General features: G+C 45.1%; 1 protein-coding gene across 2 annotated transcripts; it reads left to right on the top strand.

Moving 5' to 3' along the window:
* Nucleotides 1–400: 400 nt before the first annotated feature.
* Nucleotides 401–17,944, top strand: LOC126545631 (trypsin-4-like). Of its 2 annotated transcripts, XM_055078432.2 has the most exons (8): nt 401–563; nt 1,877–1,904; nt 2,820–2,893; nt 4,160–4,263; nt 7,923–8,061; nt 10,529–10,643; nt 12,383–12,543; nt 17,676–17,944. In XM_055078432.2, the coding sequence occupies exons 1-8, from the start codon at nt 471–473 to the stop codon at nt 17,865–17,867; spliced, it is 906 nt and encodes a 301-aa protein (XP_054934407.2). In that variant the 5' UTR covers nt 401–470; the 3' UTR covers nt 17,868–17,944. The 2 variants fall into 2 exon arrangements, with proteins under 2 accessions (XP_054934407.2, XP_054934408.2); XM_055078433.2 differs by lacking the exon at nt 2,820–2,893.
* Nucleotides 17,945–21,944: the final 4,000 nt, after the last annotated feature.

The raw sequence follows: 21,944 nt of genomic DNA on the forward strand, positions 1-21,944 counted from the left end.
TGATTGCTTTCTAGTATAAATAACATAACCTGGCAGGTGCTTTGACTGCTAAGGCCTAGTGCTGCTGGAGATAAGAGGAAACCGAAACGCTTCGAGGTAACTCACAAATAAAATGTCTGGGTCGTATCTTAGAGTGCGTGGTTGTGTTTGCTTCGGCGAGCACTTTGTCCCAAATTAAGAATGCCTGCCAAATATTTCAATGTGCTACTAGAGCATATCGTTAGGTCATTCGTTTGCCATTGCGTGCGGTTCATATCGATAAACATGACGTGTTGTCTTCGACAGCAAGTTTTTATCGTTGGTGCCTTTTAAACAGCTGTCCGCGATTCATAACCGGCGCTTTATTTTCAGCTCCTTGTTAAGATGGGTACGCATGCACTTCTAATAAAAGAAAGGCTGAAAAGCTTTTGGAGGCATGGTCTGGAAGTAGGTATTAGTCGCGGCGGTAGACGCATCCTTTAGTGGCAGTCATGGGGTGCAGGAGGAATTCTCACTGCAAGTTGAAATATTCGCTGATGTTTGTACTCTGTGTTTCCTTCATACAAACATCTTATGGAGAAAGCGTAAGTTTGCAAGCCTTTCCAAGCAATCCAATGTTGACCGATCGGTAACTGCGATACCAGGCTTGATTGCGAGAGATAATAGGGAGCTGTTTTTTTAGCATGCTGTGAGATATATTTCTTCAGATTTTATTGTCATGAATGTCTTTAGCAGAACAAGTTCTTTTGAAATAATGGCTTCAATACCTAATACGCGTGGTAACTTGAGATACTGATTTGGCTGCACATCCTTCAAGAGTGGAGCAACATTTTAGGCACCGTAATTAATTTACTGTTTATATACCTCTAGCCAGGGGATAATTTCATCAGGCCTAACGTGACGGAGGGAGTAGGATCAAGGTTTGAAAATAGTCGTTGCTTGGTGATTAGTTGTTGATAAGCGTCCACTTTACATGGTTCATATCAGTTGTAACGCTGACGATTTTAATTGTGATCAATGCTACTTAAATATGCTTTTAAAGACTAACAGCATGCGAACAGTGCTAATGCAGCTCCACTTGATTCGGGGCCCTTATACATTTCATTTGGTGGAGCCATTTTGATGGGTTGCAACAACTCTTTGAAACTATACGAGGTGTTACTATATAAATTAATCGCCAAATGATGCCGAAGCCAGACGCTGGCTTGTGTCACATCACAAAATATATGTGGGATCACTTCGCTGTAGCGGGAAGTAGTCACATAAGAACTGGGCACATTTGCTGCCCTTTAACCACTTTATCCAAAATGAGCCGCAAGCTGTTTAGACTGTGTTAGTATCACCGAAATCACAATACTTTAATATCATACATTATTAACTCTATTTAGGAAGACATGGGTTGCTATATGTGATGCCAGGTACTGATTTTGTCTTAAATAATACGAGGGTTAATCATAAAGTCCTTGCCCCTATTTTTTCATAGCCAAAATAACGTAAGTACAGGTAATTGCAATTGTGCGTACTGTTCTGCGTTCCTAACAAAGTGAAAATCCTAACAGCCGAAGAAAAATTTGGCCTGGTCCGAGACTGCAACCTGGGACCACCGTTTTTTCGGGGCAGCCACTCTGCCTTGCAGTCGCATTGATGCAATGCAAAACATTCAGCTGCATGTTCTCACCAGAAAGATATTTACCATGTTAATGATCCCGACCATAATCTCTATTTCATCATAGACCACTTGGTTTGTACTCACTCTTCATAAAAATTCGCTACCACATGAAGTGTTGCAAGCTCTCGGGCGGCTAATTTCGATAAAGAGGCAAATTAATTTCTACTACTTTATTGTCTCACTTTCACTTTCACAAATTTCTAAACACATATTTTCAACATTCCACAGAAACTGGATGTCCGCCTTAACAGAAGGGGTGAGTAGAAATAAAAATGCGCAAGAATTTTCCCATTCCATTGAATTTGATATGGTGCTCATAGGTAATAGTGTAATGTTTCTTTAACTTTTGCTGCTATTCAACATGCTGAATCGTAACTGAAAGCTTTGGCACACCAATATCATAGCCTTTTGAAGCTCATAAATATGTGTCACATTTTTTGTACCGCGATATTCGCTATGTTTGTTAACACCAATTTCGCTATGCTACACGCCATAGGTCTTCTACACCTACCATTCCTTGGGATTAGACACTATATGTAAAAGTGCATGCCTTGTTCCCACTGTATTATCTGAAATCTCACGAAAGAAGCCTAAAGAACATTGCGTAAACAAAAAACAGGTTTAGGGACATCCTACTACAGGTTTTATGCAGCACAATATTGTCCAGGAGATATGAAAGCTTTCTTAAACTAATGCAATGGTGAAGGCGTGACTATTTATCAAAAGTATGTTCAGATTAACAAACCGACAACCGAATTTGCCGTATGCTCACTCAAACGTGTAAAAACACGTGTATACTGAAGTAGATTTCGGTACGCATAGAATACCTAAGGACGAAGCCATGCTTAGCCATAAAGAAAAACCATGTTTGTCGTATTATTATGAATCAAAGTCCGCCTTTCTGTTGATTCGCCCTTCCATACACCACACTGAACACGCTGATTGGTTCATAAGCGACGTGGTCGCGCAGGGTTACCATCGTTGGGCGAAGAAATACTCATCACATTTAACATCATTGCCATAAGAGTATGTTTTCCTTGAAAATTTAAGCCTAAGCTTTGACAAAACTTAGAAATGTTCCTCGTAGAGTCCTCGCGAGCCTTAAAGGAAAACATAGACATAATATGGCGGCCTATCGTCATATGCTGACAGGTATTCGCATTATGTTCAGGTTGTGGAGTGTCAGAACCAACGGGAAGGGTTTACAATGGCAAAAGTATACGCAAGCCGCAGATACCCTGGATCGTAAGTATAAAATTCTGACAAGCTCTGTTTGTTCGCTGTAACTAAAGATACCGCTCCTTTCTGGAGGTTTGTCAAGACAATTATGTACGCGATTAGTGGGTAGTGTTTACTATACTCTGAGAAATATAAATTTTGAAGTCTCAGCGGTAATGTATGGACAAGAATGGTGAACCGACACGATGCGCCAAAAGCTAAGCAATGTCTACATTTCCATCATATTGCCACATGAAAAATGATGGTGTACTTGATGCAATCTGAAAGTGGTGATTCGACATACTGCTTTATTGTTTTGTTTATTCGAAATATGGACATAGGTTAGTGCGCTATTGATAGCGAATTGGGGCGTCGAAGACTACCCCAGCTGTCCATTTAATCCTCCTCTGGCGGGGATGCGCTGTAGGCGCATGGAACCAACGAGCAGTACAATTCGTACAGTAGAACGAGCAGTACAGTCGCGATTTCGTTTTCGTTATTAGATCATCCTCATGGCTTCGTCGTTATGCTGACGTCGTCATTTTTGTACTGCTCTTCTGCCATCCCGGTGCCTTGGTCATTATACCGTCGTTGTCATTTTTTAGGCGCCTATCTATCATCATTATGCGCTTATCATTATGCCGTCATCTCTATTTCCTCGTAGTAACCCCATCGCCTTCACGCCAGCATAGCCGTAAACACCAGGAACTCTTTGTCATTCCATCATCACCAAGCAGTCATCGTTGTTGCTCCATCTTAATCATGCAGCCGTCGTCATTTCATCTTCGCAATTTCGATGCCGTAGCCTATTCACCATGAATCGGTTCTTGTCAATTTGGTGTCATCATGCTCTAAACCTCATTCTATCGTCGTTACAGAGTCGTCCCTATGTAACTGAGGGCCTGCCGTCATGGGTAGTCCTACGTAAACCGAACGGGAGACTCGTATGTTGGAGTACCATTTGTTGATGTAGATCCACCGAGCTGTTTTCAAGAGAAAATGTTTCCAACTTGGATAGTGCGATTTGCATACGCCGATTGGCTGTTCAAGAAATGTAGTGTTTCCACGAATAGGAATTAGGGTTTCCCCTAGGAAAACTTTGCACGAAGAATGGGAAGCACGTACAACCCAATATTTTTGTTCAAGGAGACGTTGACCCCTATCGCTGCTACCATTTACACGTTTCTTTACACACGTGGAAAAAACAATATAAATATTTCCAAGCGTGGGGCCTGCTGGACCCGCCATATGCATATGTGCTAATATAAGCAAATTAATCAAAATTTCTTGCAGGTTCAGATTGTGAATTTAATGGGCGGCGGTAACGGATATTTGTGCGCCGGAAGCATCATATCGCACAATGTTATATTAACAGCGGCTCACTGCGTTGATACTAAGTAAGTGCCTCTTTCATTATGCATATACACACACATTACTTAAGTGAATCTAAGATTTATAAGCTTTACTTTCGTTTCTTTTTTTCCTGATCGAGACAATTACATCCACAAAAGACAATTACATCCACAAAAGGTATACACTTTTGTGGTCTAAGGTTCACAGTTGTCATTTTGTCATGCTTCTTGCAGCGAAGCTATTAGCCTTTAGTTGGTCGGGATTTTCCGTGGCGTGCTCACCCAAAACCCGGAAGCTGCAAAAGGGTTTGTGCTTGAGTTTCCGCGTAACAGAACTATGCTTTCCCGCACATTTGAATTACAGTCTCATGCTATGATGTCTCTAGGTTGTGTGTAAGTTCTACTTTACGAATTTTGTAATAGAGTGTACTTTGAGACAGTCAATTATTTCAAGAAAGCACTTACACCAGGTGGAGGGCCTACAAGAATGAGGATGTACGCTGCACTTTCGGCCATGCGGGTGCGCGCGTGTCGAACGCGTGTTCGTGATGAATTTGTCCTTGATGCGTGGGCGCTCTGCCCATTGCATCTGCCGCACAGCGTGTGCTGCCACCGCGGTCGACATTACGGCAAACACTTTTGAACAACAGTACTGCCACAGCAGCTAGAAAAGGGGGTTTCTGTTTGAATTGCAAGATAACAGAATTGTTTTTACTCGTAAATTTGTACTACAATCAGAACCTATCATGTCGGCACCCTGTGTGTAAATAGTACTTTACGCACCTTCTGAAGCACTTTACTTTTGAAATTTAATTTAGTTCAATAAGGCACTTGCGCTTGGCGCAAGGCCTAGAAGAGTGAGGATGCATGCTGCACCTCAGCACACTTGCGCGCTCACGAGACGTGCGTCACTTGTGGTGCTGGTACTTGCAAGGTCGATCGAAATAGGTCGCGTAGCTTCGGGCGAAAAGCGGTTCAGAACAAATTGTCGCCGACTTCAGCAATGGTGGTTATGGGAGCAGCGATTGAAGCGCGACTACGTATGGAGGGAACAAACATTGGAAAAGAAAGTGTTTTTTTAATTAAAGCCAGACACAGTTAGATTCATTCGACGAAAATGAAACTCATAATAAATTTTATACATGCTTGACAGGTAAACAAAAGACTACTCTATTTAATTTTATTATAATCAATAAATACCTTTTTGTCAGCGCCCATAGCAGGAGGGGGCGCGGATGCCACTATCACTTGCAGCTGCTGAAGTGTACAGAAAGGCGTGCTCGTAAAGTTCACCTGTTACAATACGCCCCCCTCTAACGTTGTGCTCTTTGGTTGCCGACGTTTTCGTGAATTTGATGACGCGGGTAGCTTCGTCGCTTCTTAACCTGTTCAGTCAAAAGTAGGGAGTTAGGACAGCCAGATAATTGTTCAGGTGTTTTCGTGTGACTGTGCTGGCCGACGGCCTTAGCCTCTGATGATAGGACCATCACTCTACACCTACAGCTTTCGTCGGCCTCCAAAGAAAGTACGTTCTGTTCAGGGATGCGATTTCGACACCCGTACGGCTGGCCTCTTCTTGCATCTCCTTCCGCGCTGGAACCTCGAAACGGCTATCAAGTCGAGTGGCGGGGCATTTAAATATACAGCTCTAATGGCCGGCCCCGAAAATAAACGTCGTGCATTCGAGAACAAAATGACATAATCACTGTTCTTACAGATATTGCGTCACATTATTTTTTTTTCTTCCACTGGAAGTGTTCTCTCGCATCACGGATGGCGATAAGTCGCATGAAACGCGGATGAACCGCCATGTTTTGAACGTATGGGATTCCATGCAAGCTTCGGTAGCTGGTATATTTACCTTGGTACTTGTCTAACGTCTGCACCGGCTTCTCTATACATCCAGTTTTACAGGGTGGAACGCAGGTAAACTTTAATCACGTTGGTAATCTCTTTTCATTTGAAAAAAGCATACATTCGCGCAAATGGCGAAGCGTCGATTAGGATAGCAATTTAGTAGACAGCTATATCAAGTAATGATACTGGTTTTATAGGCCGTATCAACTCGTAAACATTCGCCCACTAACTAAATTAACATGCATGGTGTCACGTGCGCACAGGCAAACATCATCACGTCTCATTCGGTGTGCGCGGACACCCGCTGTGAAAATGCTGGCGCCTGGTAGAGTGAACACGAAGCTATTATCCCCCTGCTCAACTAGACTCTGTACAACCGGGTATCACTTTTTTGAAAGTGTAGGATACAAGATGCTTTCGCGTGGGCTTGTCTTATCGTTAGTGGCAAAAGCTACTGCTCCCTCAGATGCGGCACCTTTGGAAGTGCGCTGCAGTGGCAGCCCGTAAGGGAATGCCGTCGTAATGGGTTGCCATAATCATCTTCCTACGTTCCACTTTCTTTTGTTCTCACAAAAAGTTATTTCGCAATATTGTCACGTTGTACTGACGGTGAAAACCTGCAGTCGACTGAAAGTCCAGAAACTGATAGTTTAATGTGCGAACGTGTGCCCAGAAAAATTTGCAGTGCTCAGAGCTCAACGAACCACCGATCACGTTTGCCTATCTTCTGTATCTGATGCACGGGTAGGACGAGTAAGATATTCATGGGTGACTTCTTGGCAATTGCAGCGTAATCACAGGTGCTCGCGAGATTTCTAGAACGTACCACACTATTCGCGTCACGCATGCGATCTCATTACAAGGTTCGGCAACAGCATGAAGGACAGATAGAATAGACGACAACAATAGAGAGTGCTCTGATACACGCGGACGCGTCTTCTGCTGAGCGATAACTTTGCCATTTCTTAGCGGGTCAAAGAGCAGTTAGCTGAGAAAGGATAAACAATGTACGTATGTTTATGCCCATGACATGGAAAAGCTACACACAATAAAGAAAACTGACAGCGCAAGCAAGAAAATGTTGAGTCACGTTAGCATATGCTATAGAATATGAAGGCGAAAGGCTGCGCGCTCATGAGACAATAATTAAATTACTTCGCATTCTTGTTCGAATACGTTCTTACTTCTTTGTACTTGTTTTCTCCCACCAAAGGCCGTGGGTGCGAGCGCCTTACTCCTGTATTCTCGAAAGCGTGCGGGAAAGCCCGAGGTACCGAGTGACAGGATTGCCATGCAGGGTGACGGAAAGTATTCATCCTTCGTGCATATTCGCCTCAATGGTCGAGCTTAACTATAAGGAATCAATGTTAAGCAATATGTTATATGACGACTGTTAAAGGTTAGTTACTGATGCTGTAAATTTTCTCTAAACGAGTGTGACATGCAAAACCCTTGTACATTTAAAGTTAGATATAAAACTTTTATTGTTGAGGTCGAGTACGTGTGAGTGAAAGAAATATTTCTGTGAAGGATGTTGAACTTAGAAATGAATGGTAAATATTTTGGCTTGTGTCGACTCCAGATAACCTTTTTTTCTGTAATAGGGCTTTTGCATACAACTTTGACATAACTTCGATACTAGAGCACCCCCGAATATAGGTTTTCCCAGCTTAAGGACGAAAGGGTTTTGCTGATTTGTACACAATGCTTGCCGCCTATGCTGATGGTCTGCAACTCGTTGTTCTAGTGTGTTATCACACTTTACGGTGATTCTGCTAACGTCTTCTATGCACTAAACTTGTCAGTGTTGCTTTCTATTTACCTTTTCTTCCCACATTTCTGCCTAGGCCCCCGCCACAAGAGGTTGTAATCTACTACAACACAACGAAGCCGAGCAGGGGACCTGTAGCTCATGTTGTGCGCTTTATGATGCATCCGGATTATGACAAGTATAACGCTGCGAAAAACGATATAGCGCTCCTGAAGGTAAAGTTCTAATCGCGCGAAACGCGAATGTGTCGATCCAGTCCAGGTCGCAGCAACGTTCTAGTTTTACAGCAAAGCCGTACACTGCTAGGGTTCCGTGTATTTATGTTCTCCTTGTAAAAAACGCTATCATCATCAATGGCTCGTTCGTAGCCCCTTAAGGCAGAGGCTAGAAGCACTCAGCAATAGGAAGCGAACAGTGCTTAGATTCTTTGGAATCACGCATAAAGCATGGAAAACAGCATGTCGAAAACTGTCGTTACCAATGGCTCATACCCTCCTAAGGCTGAAGCTACAAGCCTTCAGCAAAGTGCACCGAACAGTGCATACGTCCCTTGTTTTGTTTTAAAGACGTATATACACTTGACAATTAGAATTAGAATTGGAGAAAAAAATGGAGCTAGGCAGGTCATTTAATGCGTAGGTTAGATAGCCGGTAGACCATTAGAGTTACAGAATGGGCGCCAAGAAAAGGGAAGAGCAGCCGAGGACGGCAGATGACTGGGTGGGGCGATGAGATGAGGAAATTCCAGGGCGCTAGTTGGTATCGGTTTGCGCAGGACAGGGGTATTTGGAGATTGCAGGGAGAGGCCTTCGCCCTGCAGTGGACATAAAATAGGCTGATGATGGTGATACACTTGACAGGAAAGGGAAATCGAGGAGCAGGCTGGCAACTGCCACCGGAAGAGGCACAGCGCCCGTTAACTCTTCAGAAAGGAGGGTGCAGAAACAAAGAAAATCACGCATACGACATACAGAACAGCACACGTTTGAATAAAGAACAACCTGAAAAAAAGTAGTTGGACCCCATAAGTAATGAAGGCGCTCGTGATAGGAATGCGAAGCACGTACTGCTGCCCGCGAACGTTCCCGGTAAAGATAGATGGAGTATGACATCTCTAGCCTTTCGTATATAACATAACCACCCTAGCAACAGATGTAAACGTTGTTGCGGAAGCGATGTGGACGACGGCTTGCTGTCAAAATTGCAGTTGCTCCCAATTCTACCCTTACTCGAACATAGCACTACTCCCACTACTCTAAAGCCATAAAGCATTGCCTGTCACCAATAGCAGTTGTTGTAGTGGTTTTTCAATGGCTTCACGGATCATAAACTTTCGCACAGTGGAATGGCTCATGCTTTTTTTTTTGACGATGCGTTGTCCAACGTGCGCAGAGAACAAGAAAAGAAATAGGGTAACTAAATTACTGCAGAACTTCTCTCACGAAGAATACTGGTGTTAATGTGATTATCAGTGAAGCAATGTAGCAATACCATCGAAAGATGCCATGAATGGCACTTGCATGCAGACCGTTTCCTTATTGGCGCGTCCCATTGTACACGCTGTTAGTTGGAGAAGTATGGGAGAGGCCTTTGCCCTGCTGTGGGCATAACCAGGCTGATGATGATGATGATGATGATGATGATGATTGTACACGCTACGTTATCTGGCAGCGTCGCTAGGAAATTCGAGCGTAGCACAGTAATAGCAGCCGCATATGCGAAGCTGCTATATGTAGAAATATGACAGCCCAAAGACATTGAGGAGAAGGTTACTGTTGAAAAGAGAGGGCTTGAGAAAAGGTTTCTTCACACTTCCCTTGCGAACTCCGCAGTTCGCCTAAGACTGCGGGGCTGAGAAGTTCACAGCTGCGTATGCTATTCGCGGGTTGTGCTTCTTCACTAAGGCAGACGGGTGTTTCGGGACCCATTTAAAGGGGACAAGCATAAGAGAAAAGAACATCAATATGTCAAATCTAGCGTCTCTTAAAAAGCACTGAGTTCAACTGCTGCCGACACCACTGTGCAACAAGGGCTCTCTTGAATTTCTCCTTACTACAGCCATTAAACAAGGATCATTTGCACCCAGGAAGGCCGCGCATGATTTAAAATCTGATGGCGACCTAATATACTTGATGCGCCATATAGAGTGGTGTCTTAAGAGCAGACGTTCGCTTTTTAAATAGTTTACTTGTTTATCATGCTACAGCAAATTAACGAGGTCACCATAACGCTGTTCATGCCGTACTATTTCGGAGATTGTCCCTCTGGCAATCTGTTGAACTTCACTGCCTCAGTGGGCAGCGCTTTGACAAATTAAATTTCCGATGATGACCTCGTTTCAACAAGTTTTTGTAAGCAAAGTAAACCAACTGACCGACCGACCTGTGGGAAGCCGACCTTGAGTTGGCTTCTGCATCACCAGCATTAAAGGGGAAGGTACAGCTGCTCAGAAAATCTGCACACCCTTAAAAATTTTATGGTTTCCTTGAAGCAAATACAATCTGCGCTTCCTTAAAGTAGGGGGTTTACTGTCTTAGTAAAATAATGATGTTTCAACCAAAAGTGTGCATATAGTGCATTATTCGTTGCACTCAAATACGGAAGCTTCCGTGCGTGATGCCACATATAGTGCCTAGAATTGACGTAGTCGTTTTTACACCTGCTCCTTTTTTCCTTCCACAGGTAAGAGGCAAGATTAGGTTTGATAGGTTTGTGAGGCCCATATGTCTACCAAGAAGACGTTTTCGGACAGACGGTAAACAACTCATGTCTGGTGGTTGGGGAGTAATCAATAATCGTAAGTAATCGTTCTTGCATCTCCCTAATTTTTTAAAAGATAGACGTGATTGCTTGAAGAGGCTTGGCAATGTTATGCTTAAGGAATCTTCGAAATACAACATGTATAGTGGCTTCTAAATAGCATCAAGCTCAGTGTTTTTCATCTACTGTAAATCTTAAAATGCTGACATGCATTAATCGCCTGCTGACTTTGAGCTAGGTTCTATTGTATGCATGTTTCGTGCAAAATCTGTATTTTAAGCAAGAATATGTGCATTGACGTTGCCCTGGACGCACAAGAAACTGTCAGTCTTAAAGGACAAGAGTAGCTAACAAGCAATTCGGAAGTTACGTGCCATCGAGGCCTTAACAATGTGTTTTGTAGCATATCAATAAGATTGCTTTGATTGTACCATCCCGCTAATGAAGAAAGCACATTGAAACTTTGTGTTACTAAGTGCTTCGTTATCAAATAGCACGACAAAAAGAGAGAGAAAGATACTATGGTGTATTTAGATAAAGGTAGAAAGAGTGTCTAGAGCTGTCACGTGTTGTGTCCTGCTACTCTGCAGTGGGAAACAGGGGCGCGAAGGAATGATAATCATGCCTGGCGATGACGATAGAAAGAGTTGCGTATATAAAATTTCACTACGTTACTGCAACCTTAAAACGTGGGTCTCGGCCAGCAGATTTTAGAAAGCCATGAGTGCTCTATGAAAGAGACGAGTTTTTCACGTTCCCGCGCGGTCCTCGGCACAAACCTGAAATACGTGTGCGATTTTTGTTGCATCCGACGGAGTTCGCAATTTCGACCAGCACCACTGCAAACTACGTGGTGTATATAACCTGTGGTGTGCCACAACATTGTGAATCCGGTGCGGAACACTTGTTTGGTTAAAGCTTGAGCAGAAAGGAGTGTGTCAGCTGACGTAATAGCACAGCCGTGAAAATTTATTGTACCATCAAGAGAACGAACTTTTTATCTCTTGCACTATTCAGAATTTTTTTAGCGTAGTAGGAGGGGAAGCTTGTTCGCACTTCCGAAGAAAGTGTTTGTCTACATATACAGGGGGGACATGTTTAAGTTCTATGGAATTTTTAAAACCGCCTGTGGCAGATGGAAAATTTGTTTTCCTTGAGCTGGATTATCCCAAGAGGGGGACGCTACTACCACGAGAAATTGAAGCACATATTCAACTATTTAACCAAGTTTCACCAATAAACTTCATAATTCTGTGAACTGGCATTATTCTGGACGTCCATTTCAAGCTGAAACGCCTTGCAAACTCAGCAGCTACCATGCGTTAATTGCAAATTGTAACCTGAAATAATTCAGAATTAGTGGATTTTCTATAATTAAGTTAATATGTGTTTCAATTTCTCGTGAAAGCATAGTCCGCCTCTCTAAATTCTCCACCTTAAGGACTACAGCTAGGTTATCTCAAAGAAGCTACTTTTAAAATTTTTATAAACCTTACAAGTGATCACCCTGTAAAGGGGTTAACGTAGTGACAGGTAGTAAAGCTTAATTTGACTGTCATACCTTTATTGCTTCATAGATCATACGTGCGCTGGTTTTGTTCGCATGGAAGCTTTAGCATTCTTGTGAACCTAAGGGTTGAAAGTTTACACAAGCACGCTTGTAACTAGCGAAAACGTTTTTTTTTTCGAGGTACAAGTGGTTCTGCAACAAGCGGCACGGCTTTACGAGTTGCGAGGGATGTTACTTACTAAGTTGAAACTCCTATCTTTCGGCAGGACTACCTCCCAAATTCGCGAAAACATTGCTCTACAATACTTTTGAAGGCATCTCGCAAGACAAGTGCGACCAAATCTTGAGTCATGCAGTAGGCGACATGGGTGGTTTGGACTCAAAATTAGCACTGTGTGCGAAAACCAATTCAAGCACACTTTGTGAAGTAAGTATGTGGGATTTATTTATTTACTTTATCGCGACCACGTTTTCTTTTGACATGCATGTATGTTTCAATTACGTGTTATATATAAATCACTGCAGAATCAATACAGTCACAAAAAAGGCCGGTCGGGTGCTCACAGGTGTGGCCATGCTAAACTCTTTGGCGTACCTGATCTTTTAGAGCGCAGCTCTTTGGCGCCCGTTCCTGCGTTCCGCGTCGCTGTCGTGCCTCACCGTCGGCCTCACCGCAACCAGGGTCATCATCCGCGCTCTGCTTTATCTGCGCGCGCTCCGGCTGCCATCTCTTGCGCGGGGTGCCAGTCTTGCTCTCCCTGTTGTCCTCCAAAGCTGGATCACGTGTTCTCGCCTATCCCCTCGCAGCTTCCTCCGCGCAGCGCCGTTGCGGTGAATCCGCCGCTACCATCCACTCCACCCTCACCGTCCCTTTTCCTGCTGTCGCGGCACTGCCGCGGTGCCGGTCGTGGGTGCTCCTTGCCGCCTCGCGTGTGATACACGGTTTTCCGCTCCTCCGTCAACGCGTCACGTGGCTGTATGGCTCTGGGCCATGTCTCTCGCTTTCCCGTTCGCGGGGCGTGTTCCTTAGTTGCCTTTGTCGCCATTGGCTGTGCTTGCACCTGGCTGTCCTTCTCCCGCCTCCTCTCCTGTCCTAAACCTCCCCTTACTTGGCGCAATGCCGTTGCGGTGACTCAAAAGATAGTTAAAGCATTTCGTCCCCTTACTTTTACTTCCAACCCTAACCTTATGCGGCCACATTGTGGCCTGTCTGTGAGTGAATGAGTGTTTGACCTCTACTCAATACCCCTGTTCTCCACCTGTTTCCTCATCTCACCTCAAAAGAAACAAATAATAATTGCTAATCCACCTCCCCTCTCCGAGGCGGTGACCCACTATAATATGGCGTGATGGCGTGTCACCGAAGCGCCGTGCCGGTAGCGGCCAATCGCAGTGTGTGCTGCCCAATCCGAAACGCGAACCGCTCCCGTTCGGCACTGTATGTTCTGTATGCGGTTGCCTGTTGGTAAAATAAGGCAGCAGCTACGCTGACATATCGCATTACCAAGAAGCGTAATCATCGGCCAGATTTTTGCTCAGGGCTCGCGTCTTCTACTATCCGGCATCTCTGCATAACACAGGGTCCGGAAGGAGTCGATGTCGCTGTTGCGTAGTAGTACCAAATATGACGCGAGTGTTCTAGGGTGCCTCGAGGTCCTTCTCGCCCACCTCGCCGTACAGGGTGCTGACAACCGCGCCGTATGCTACGGACAACCGAGGCGTATGCTACGTCCGCCATTCCCACACCAGCTGCGAGACCTGCGTTGCCAGCGCGCGTGTCTATGAACAGCTTGTAGGCAGCCTGGGGGTTTTATGTTTACAAAAATACTACGGAAAGGCATTATTGGGTGCTAGTAGTTAAGCATATAATATTTTGCTGGTTTACAGTCTTAGAGCACTATTAAATAAGCCGCGTCATGCTTTTGTGTAATCTTGTAGTCTGAAATCGTTTTGAAACGCGTTATGACCCCTTGTTGGCGTGATAGTTGGTTTACCGCGCTGTTTGCTCTCGAAAAACATTCTGTGCGATGTGAAGTATAAGAGAAAATCGGTTTCAATCGCACTCGCGCGTTAAAGAAAACTCCTGTGGAAAGTGTAATATTCTCAGGAAGGGCCACCATGCTCACATTGAATATGGATGCGGTATGAGTAGGCTGGCATTTGTCGCACTTGATCTTTGCAACTCACATAAGTAGTCCTTTCGGGCCTCTCGGAAATGGAACAATAGCTAACTATTCCTGGAGCGGTTTGAGCACAGCGGCACACAGCAGCCACTATAGTAGGGCTCAATTATGACTGCATCCTGTGCTGTAAACAGTCCCTGAAATAATCGCACCACGACTGCCGTTGCTAGCTCGAAATCATTTTGTATGCCCAACTGGTTACACACATTGCGTTCATGACAGATGTCGTTCTTGACGAAAAAACTCACTGCCCTTCCACTCTGTGAAGGTGGATGACCAGCGAAGCTGTGTATCTGGGGATCCCTTAATTGCGAAAGGCATCCCTACCGCGGGGCGGCCCGGTATTGCACTATATTCGTTATCTGCCCACGCATGAGGAGTGCTTAAAGCCTGCTTCACGTCCACTGCCGGTCGGGCCGGCATTGCACTACCTTCGGCATTGGCACACTTATGGGAAGTGCTTAATGCTTGATTTACCTCCGCCGCGGATCGGCCCAGTTTTGCACTATCTTCGCGATCAGCGCACGTAAGGGGAGGGCTTTAAGTCTGCTTCAGCTCCGCCGCGGGTCGGCGCCGTATCGCACTATTTTCGGGATCAGCCCCCGTATGAAAAATTTTCGGTCTACGCACGCACACGAGCAACCAGATCCCAGCCATAGACAGCTTCGCTGTAAAACGCACTTGAACTGCGCTGTTGCTTACTCACAGTATGTCTCGTACTAGGGCGCATGCGTATTCTACTACTGCTGTGGTACCGCATTCGGTCCTTTTGGTGTACCCTGGATGCTCCTGGTGGCCGCTGAAGAGCCGGTCGTCTCATGTACCACCGCTGCAGTCGCACAGCCCCCGATCAGCAACCAATCCACCCTAAAACTTGGTTTCGCGAAGATACGCTTGCTTCACATTGGCGCCTGTTCATCAACGGCGAAAGTCCAGCCACTATACCGACCATCAGAGATCATTCGCCACCAAGACAGGCGAAAATGTCCAAGACAGCTATTCACATTAAAGTATATCCCGCACTTGCTTTGCCTACTTTTTCATATTGATTGGAATTTTTTATCGAGGTTGCGTTGCTTTATTGATTGTCACTCTTATATAAGTGTAAGTGACAGAGCGGTATGTTTTATTGTTATGGCAGAGCGTTATGGGCCCCGTGTCGCAGAAAATCTGGCAACGGCCTCCCGCGTCCCGCGCCGTTTGAGCAAAAAGATTTTCGCACCACCCACACCAAGGCCCTCCATGTGGCGTAAGGAAGTTCCTAAACTAACACAATTTCTCAACCTAAAATACATACAAAAATTTTAAAGTACGAATTACACAAACAACCTACAGTAATGATAGCGTCGGATTGTAATTTGAGTAAACGAGAAATCATAATTCTGCTTCGCGAGAACTCAAATAAACCCCTTTTCCAGCGTTTCTACCTTCCATAGACGAGTCACGGCGTCCGCCATTTGGGCGCGCTGGCGCGCGATTATCTTCGAGTTTACGCAGCAGCACGCCCGTTTCCTTGCAACAGTTGCAGATGGCGCTCTCCTCCGCCACATGGCGGCCCACGCAAGAGGCCCCGTTTCTACCAGAAATCGCGTTCTCGCATAGCGTTCGCCGCAAGTGTTTCCCGGTAAAGATTACGATTGCACACGTCGCAGTTTCCGGGAAGCGTGAGAAGCCGTTGATCGGGGGCAGGGGCCGGGTGATGACGTCTGCGAAAATGAGAGGTGCAGCCCCGGGAATATTTTGGTGCAGCTCAGGCAAAGCTACGTTGATCTCCTGCTCAATGGCACGGCGGAGCGGAGGCGCAGGACATGAGGAGGGCTCCTGCATATGCTGCGGCTTACCAAATGTCAGCAGTGACAGTTGGCGCGCAACCTCCTCACGGACGAACGCCTTCATTTCCTCGACCAACGCAGACTGGTCCGAAATTGTAGCCAAACCAGTGAGAGATTCATCACGCGATGAAGAGCGATGGGTCAACGATCACTGCCGCCTTAACTCTTCACAGCTTTGGCACAGTGTGATGATTGCGGCCACAGAGTGAGGATTCTTGGCGAGCAACATGCTGAAGGCGCCCTCTTTAATACCTTTTTAATGCATGACTGATCCGATGAGACTCCAGCATGGTCGAGTTATCTTTCTCGCATAGGAGCAGGATGTCCTAAATGTAACTGGCAAATGATTCACCCTGTTGCTGAGAGCGCGCCTGCAAACGCTGCTCGGGATACAGCTTACGAACAGTAAGGCGACCAAATACATTGACAAGGTGGGTCTTGAAGACAGACCAGGTCAAAAAATGTGCTTCGTGGTTGTTATTCCGTTGGCTGTCGACACCCGTGTGGCCGAAAACCACATTGTTCAGTTTGGCGCGTTCGTCCCACTAGTTATGCGCGCTGACCCTCTCGTATGTGCCGAGCCCGTCGCCTGCATCGGTATCATCCGCGCCAGTGAAGATGGCAGGGTCGCGGTGACGAGGTACACCAAGACCCGTGGTCGGTACAGGAGGAGGTGTTTGCTGGAAGGCGTCCTGAGGCATGGTAAATGGCAGGGTACGGGGTAGAAGTCTCATGGTGGGAGGTTTGAGGGCACAGCACTCTTCACCAGCGCAATTACCCCACCGATGGCTGCCAGTGGTTGCTAGTAGTACCCCGCACCTCCACCAAATGTTAATATGTTTATTTAATCGGAATAGGAGCAGCGCAGCGGCCACAGCCTAGACAGAGCACGGACTCCGAGGGCGAGCGGCATTCACGAGCAAAAGCACTGAAAAAGAGGACCCACTAGAAGGCACTGGACAGGACGAGCCGCTATAGTGTTCCAATACTTCTCTAGAATTATTATACTAGTTGATCCTGGAAGACCTAACATTTCTAAGTTACATATATTCTTGTTTATTTATTTCAACTGGAAACTAATAAATTTCTTTTACTGACTTGTTTTTTACCATGTCCAGACTTCATCGTAAAATTCCTTGATGAAATTTATTTAGTCTTTCCCATTCATTACCACGTAGATTACTTTTGAGTAGTTATAATTTCGGGTACTAATAGGACAATCGCGTACAGTACAATTGTGTTTTTGTCCAAAATCCCGTTTTCACATTTGGCGAGCCTGCGCAAACGTGTTATTCAATCACGGTTGTAACTTCCCTCTTCCAATATTCACTGGTTATTGTGGCAGCACATTAATATTCCGCCACACACTCACACACTCCTTCGAACACTAAGGCGTATGTAGGCAATGTGCACTTGCTGATGGTGCTAATGCTACAATGTTTCTACGCTTCTACGTGGTTGCTGGTCCGCCGGTTTGCTGGTTCCGCCTGTTTGTGCTAAATTAGGAAGCCCGGGATAAATTTTTGTTGCTTTCTTCTTTGCAGGGTGACTCTGGCGCACCGGTTACAATGGTACGACAGAATGGGAAGTCCGTGCAAGTTGGCGTGAACAGCCTCGGAATATCTTGCGATGAGAGGGGGACACATGTATTTTCAGTTAGAGTCTACAAATTCATGCAATGGATCACGAAAACCCTCCGTAAGCCGGAAAGTTGGCGTACCCTACCTGCTGCATAGATAAGATTTACTCGCGATCGCTATTTCAGGATAATATTGGAAATATTTAAATAAATTGCTGATCCTACGATGTTTCATCCATAGTGAGAGGTTACTCATCTCTAGGGCTCCTCCGTGTTCTCTCAAGTTTCCTGTTTGTGTAAGTGGATATAGCAAGAATAACAACTAATAAGGACGTATATGATCTGGACCATACTCACCTACGGTGAGTGCCATACCACTCTATGGTAAGTGGCGTTCAACAGGTCTGCGAAAAGCCTGTTGTCATAGCTCATTTTTCACATACTAATAGCAGCTCCCGGCTACAAACTTAGAGTGGCGAGTGGCTGCGTTGTCATTTTGTGGCACCGAAATTTAGTGATAAAAAAAAGAATTTTAGTACTACAGTAAAACCCGTTGGGGGGCTAGTTGGTGCATAGCTTTCAAAAGATGAAGCGCCAACAGTAACGGCACACTAGGAAGGAACAAAGACAGGGCAATGCGCTACCTGCAACTGTTTATTGAAGTTAAAGGTGGCTGATTATATAACCACGGAGAGAGGGGGACGAAAAATGAGGTACACTGATTATGTGAAAGCGTCCGCACGAGAACACTGAAGATATGAATGAAGGGAATCCCGAATAACCAAAACCTAAAGCTTATTTCAAAACATCCTTTCATTTGTGTAAATATTCGGAGATGGGGTGCTTACATACACGTCCCCCCTTTTCTTAATCTAGTTCTCCTCCAACAATTCCCGTGCCACAGAATCTACTTTTAAACATAATTGTTGTATCATGAAGCCTAGCTTCACATGTTTATTCTCATTCCCGCAGGCCTTGCAATGAAGCGGCAAGTCTGAACCCTAACCATTCTTCAATGAAAGCTTATGCTCCCGCAGGCGTTCATTAATACATCGGCCAGCTTGGCCGATATATTCTTTCCCACACTTCAGTGGTATGGGCTATACGACCCCTTCTTCACACTTCACAAAAGGGTTTGTATGTTTAATAGAACAACCTACTTTCTTAGAGTCATCAGAACCAATCAGGCGGTGGAACGTAGCCAGGCTTTGGGTCGCGGACAAAACCACAAGCATTTCCTATTTCATGGCGACGTGTTTAAGATTACGCGCCACTTTGTGAGAATGCGGTATCACCACTGGTTAAGCTTTTTCTTCGAATGTTTCACCTTCTTCATTGCTTCTTTTTTTTTCTTTTTTCACCTTATTCAATAACGCCTCCTAAACTGCGCTTAAAAGCAAACAAGGAAAGCCAGACTCCTTCAGCTTCAAAATCTCTTCGTCTAAGCTTGCTTGTGCCTTATGACAGCACGATTTTTTTAAGGGTGGATTCCAGGCACATAGTGGCAATCGCACGTTTAAGAGTCCTGGAGTGTGTAGACTCATACTGCAACAATTCCTTCCGGGCAGGGGGTCGGTACATCCAGCAGGACCCTTTCTCAGTAAGGGTTATGTCAAGATCTAAAAACGGCAAGCTGTTATCCTTGGCCAGTCCTAAAGTAAAATCTAAGCCTTTCCCTTGCTGTTTAGGATCAGATAAAATACCCGGCACAGTATGCGAGTAAATCATGGGAGATCGTTCCGTCATTAAAATTTTAAAAAATCAACATAACTAAATAACTTGAGCCCTTTGCCTCCGTCAAACACCTTGGATAGCGCTCTGTCGATGACCGCAAGGAAAATGTTGTAAAGTACGGAAGCCACTCACGAGCCAATACAAATTTCTTTCTTTTACACATAAAACTGGCCTTGAAAACAAACAGCGGTTGAACACAAATAAAACTCCAGGAGTCTTATGAAGTTATCCACAGAAATTCCCACGGTATTCTGAAAGCATACCTGCCCCTTCATCTCAATGCAGCTCAGTACTGCAGCTAACAATTCTTTTTGTGGAATAGAGTAAAAAATATCAAGAACACCTATTGAAGGCAGGCATCCTGGTGTCTTGGTCTCACGTAAAAAAGTTATGATGCCAAGGCTATTCTTTACCATGAATGGGTCATATATAACGAATGTGTTAAGCTGCTTTAGAAGGTAACGGCTAAAGTTGTTTTGCACCCGCCCCCACGAACCTCTTTCACTCACAATACATCTGAACGGTATATCATCTGTGTGCGTTTTTGCAGTAAAGAATGCATTTAAACAGTTTTCCCTACATTTCCGCACACCGTTAGCGAGCTTCTGTAGTCCAAGCTCGTCACGCAAAAATATGGCAGGACTCTTTTCATTACTTGGCTTCAGTTTCGTTAACTTGAAATTCCTTTGGATGGCTTGTAAAGCTTTTTCATTAAACATCCCTGAAAGCATGGTTACAAACGCTCCTTCTTCGTCTGCCTGCAGGAGTTGAAGGTCATTGTCCTAGAAAAAATTCACGATATGTTTTGTGGGGGTTCTTGGACGAATTCCTTTGTTAGACATCGTTCTGACCAGGCGGTCAACCCCGCCCAGTAGACACCTTTCCTTGTCCTCTGGTGCGGCTTTGTTGGAAATTCTTCTATTCAAGGGAAGAAGCTCATATGCCCGGATCCTCGGCGTGGTGCTGAACTTGGGGCCTTTCTTGGAGACGTCAGTGATGTCTTCCGGGATGAAGGCTCCCCCGAGAACTTGCAGCGCCGTGCTGCTGGCTTTGTTTGTTTGGCCTTCTTTGGGAAGAATGGGTAGGGTCTTATGCCATGAAAATTCCCTGTTCTTGGCTCCAAGCTTCCGAAGGGACTACAAATTAGTGCTTGCAATGTTCGCTGAATCGAGCGAAAAGCATACCAAATGAAGCCAGTCGTGGAGCAGGCGAACCTGCCGCCATATCTCAGAACGTAGAATTCGGCACATTCTTTTCACATGGCCAACCGATGGTTTAAAGCAACCGAACAGAGCCAGTGAATTCTGTCGGCACAAGACCCTTCCTAATGCAGTATCCTAGGGTTCTCGCTCGGCACGCCGCAAGGGCGATGTGGCAGACCACCACCGAAGGATCCGGTGCACTGGAAGGCACACATAGACAGGGGCTCACTGCAGAAGAAAGGTATTGCAGTAAAAGACGTTGTGGGGCTAGTTAGTGCATAAGTTTCAACATGACTCAAGGAAAGAACAGACAGGACAAGGCGCTACCTTTGACTTTAATAAACCGCTGCAAGTAGTGCTTTGTCCTGTCTTTGTTCCGTCCTAGTGTACGGTCACTGCTGGCGCTTCATCTCTTGAAAGGAATTTTATTCCGGGTAATATTTTTTTTCACTTTATTAGCCATGATCATCATAACGAAATTTAAGCCCACAGCAGAGCAAAGCCCTTTCCCACCGATCTCCAATTACTACTGTGTTGTGCTAGTTGGCACTTTGCGTCTCTGGTCTACAACAGTCGCATAGTTAAGAGATAATTTCGTATAGGTAATGTACCTTTATGAGACAACTTTATCACAGTAAAAAATAATCGAACAGAATATCACACAATGACACGTCGGTATTAAACCTTCATTCGCTTGGATGTATCAGCGTCTTTCGCGACCTGTTCAGAGCACCTAGGCCTCTACGAGCCCTTACCCTGTCTACTGAAGGAAAAAGCCTTCAATGCGATCAGGGTGTTCCCGCTTCCAACTTGCATGGCGATGAAAGTAGTTGCACAATAGTCATGAACTGTACGCCTAATATTCTGCACTCCATGTGCCATTCATCCACTACACGGTGTCGATGACGCATGAGAACTGGTATCGTCAACATATGAAGAGGCTAGCCAAAAACCGTATTCTGACACCTACGTAAACAAGCCCTAATACCATCTCGGTGCCTGAATAATAGAAGATGCCCTCGAAACGTTCGGACCAAGACTAAATTAGCGTCATCGAATAAACTAAAGAGATGAATCAATCACAAGTAAAGCTTTACCGTTACGTGATTTTAGGTATTACTGATCCTTTAGTTGGGATGGTGGACTTGCAGAGGCATTAAACGTGTCCTTAATGCTACGGCGAAGCTGCTAGTGCGATAACAAGCGCACGACAACGCAATTTGTGCGTTTTCACTGTGTCTTGAACAAGCAGCTACACCACCGAGTTGATATTTGGCTGTACTAAGGGCCAGGTTAGA

Source organism: Dermacentor andersoni, chromosome 10 (assembly GCF_023375885.2).
Source record: "Dermacentor andersoni chromosome 10, qqDerAnde1_hic_scaffold, whole genome shotgun sequence".
Lineage (NCBI taxonomy): Eukaryota > Metazoa > Arthropoda > Arachnida > Ixodida > Ixodidae > Dermacentor > Dermacentor andersoni.

Bases quoted from the DNA above. Each gene is read 5' to 3' on its own strand.
- LOC126545631 (XM_055078432.2), top strand. From the start codon at position 471: ATGGGGTGCAGGAGGAATTCTCACTGCAAGTTGAAATATTCGCTGATG. The intron at 564-1,876 runs GTAAGTTTGCAA...AACATTCCACAG, and splicing joins AAACATCTTATGGAGAAAGC to AAACTGGATGTCCGCCTTAA. The intron at 12,544-17,675 runs GTAAGTATGTGG...TCTTCTTTGCAG, and splicing joins ATTCAAGCACACTTTGTGAA to GGTGACTCTGGCGCACCGGT.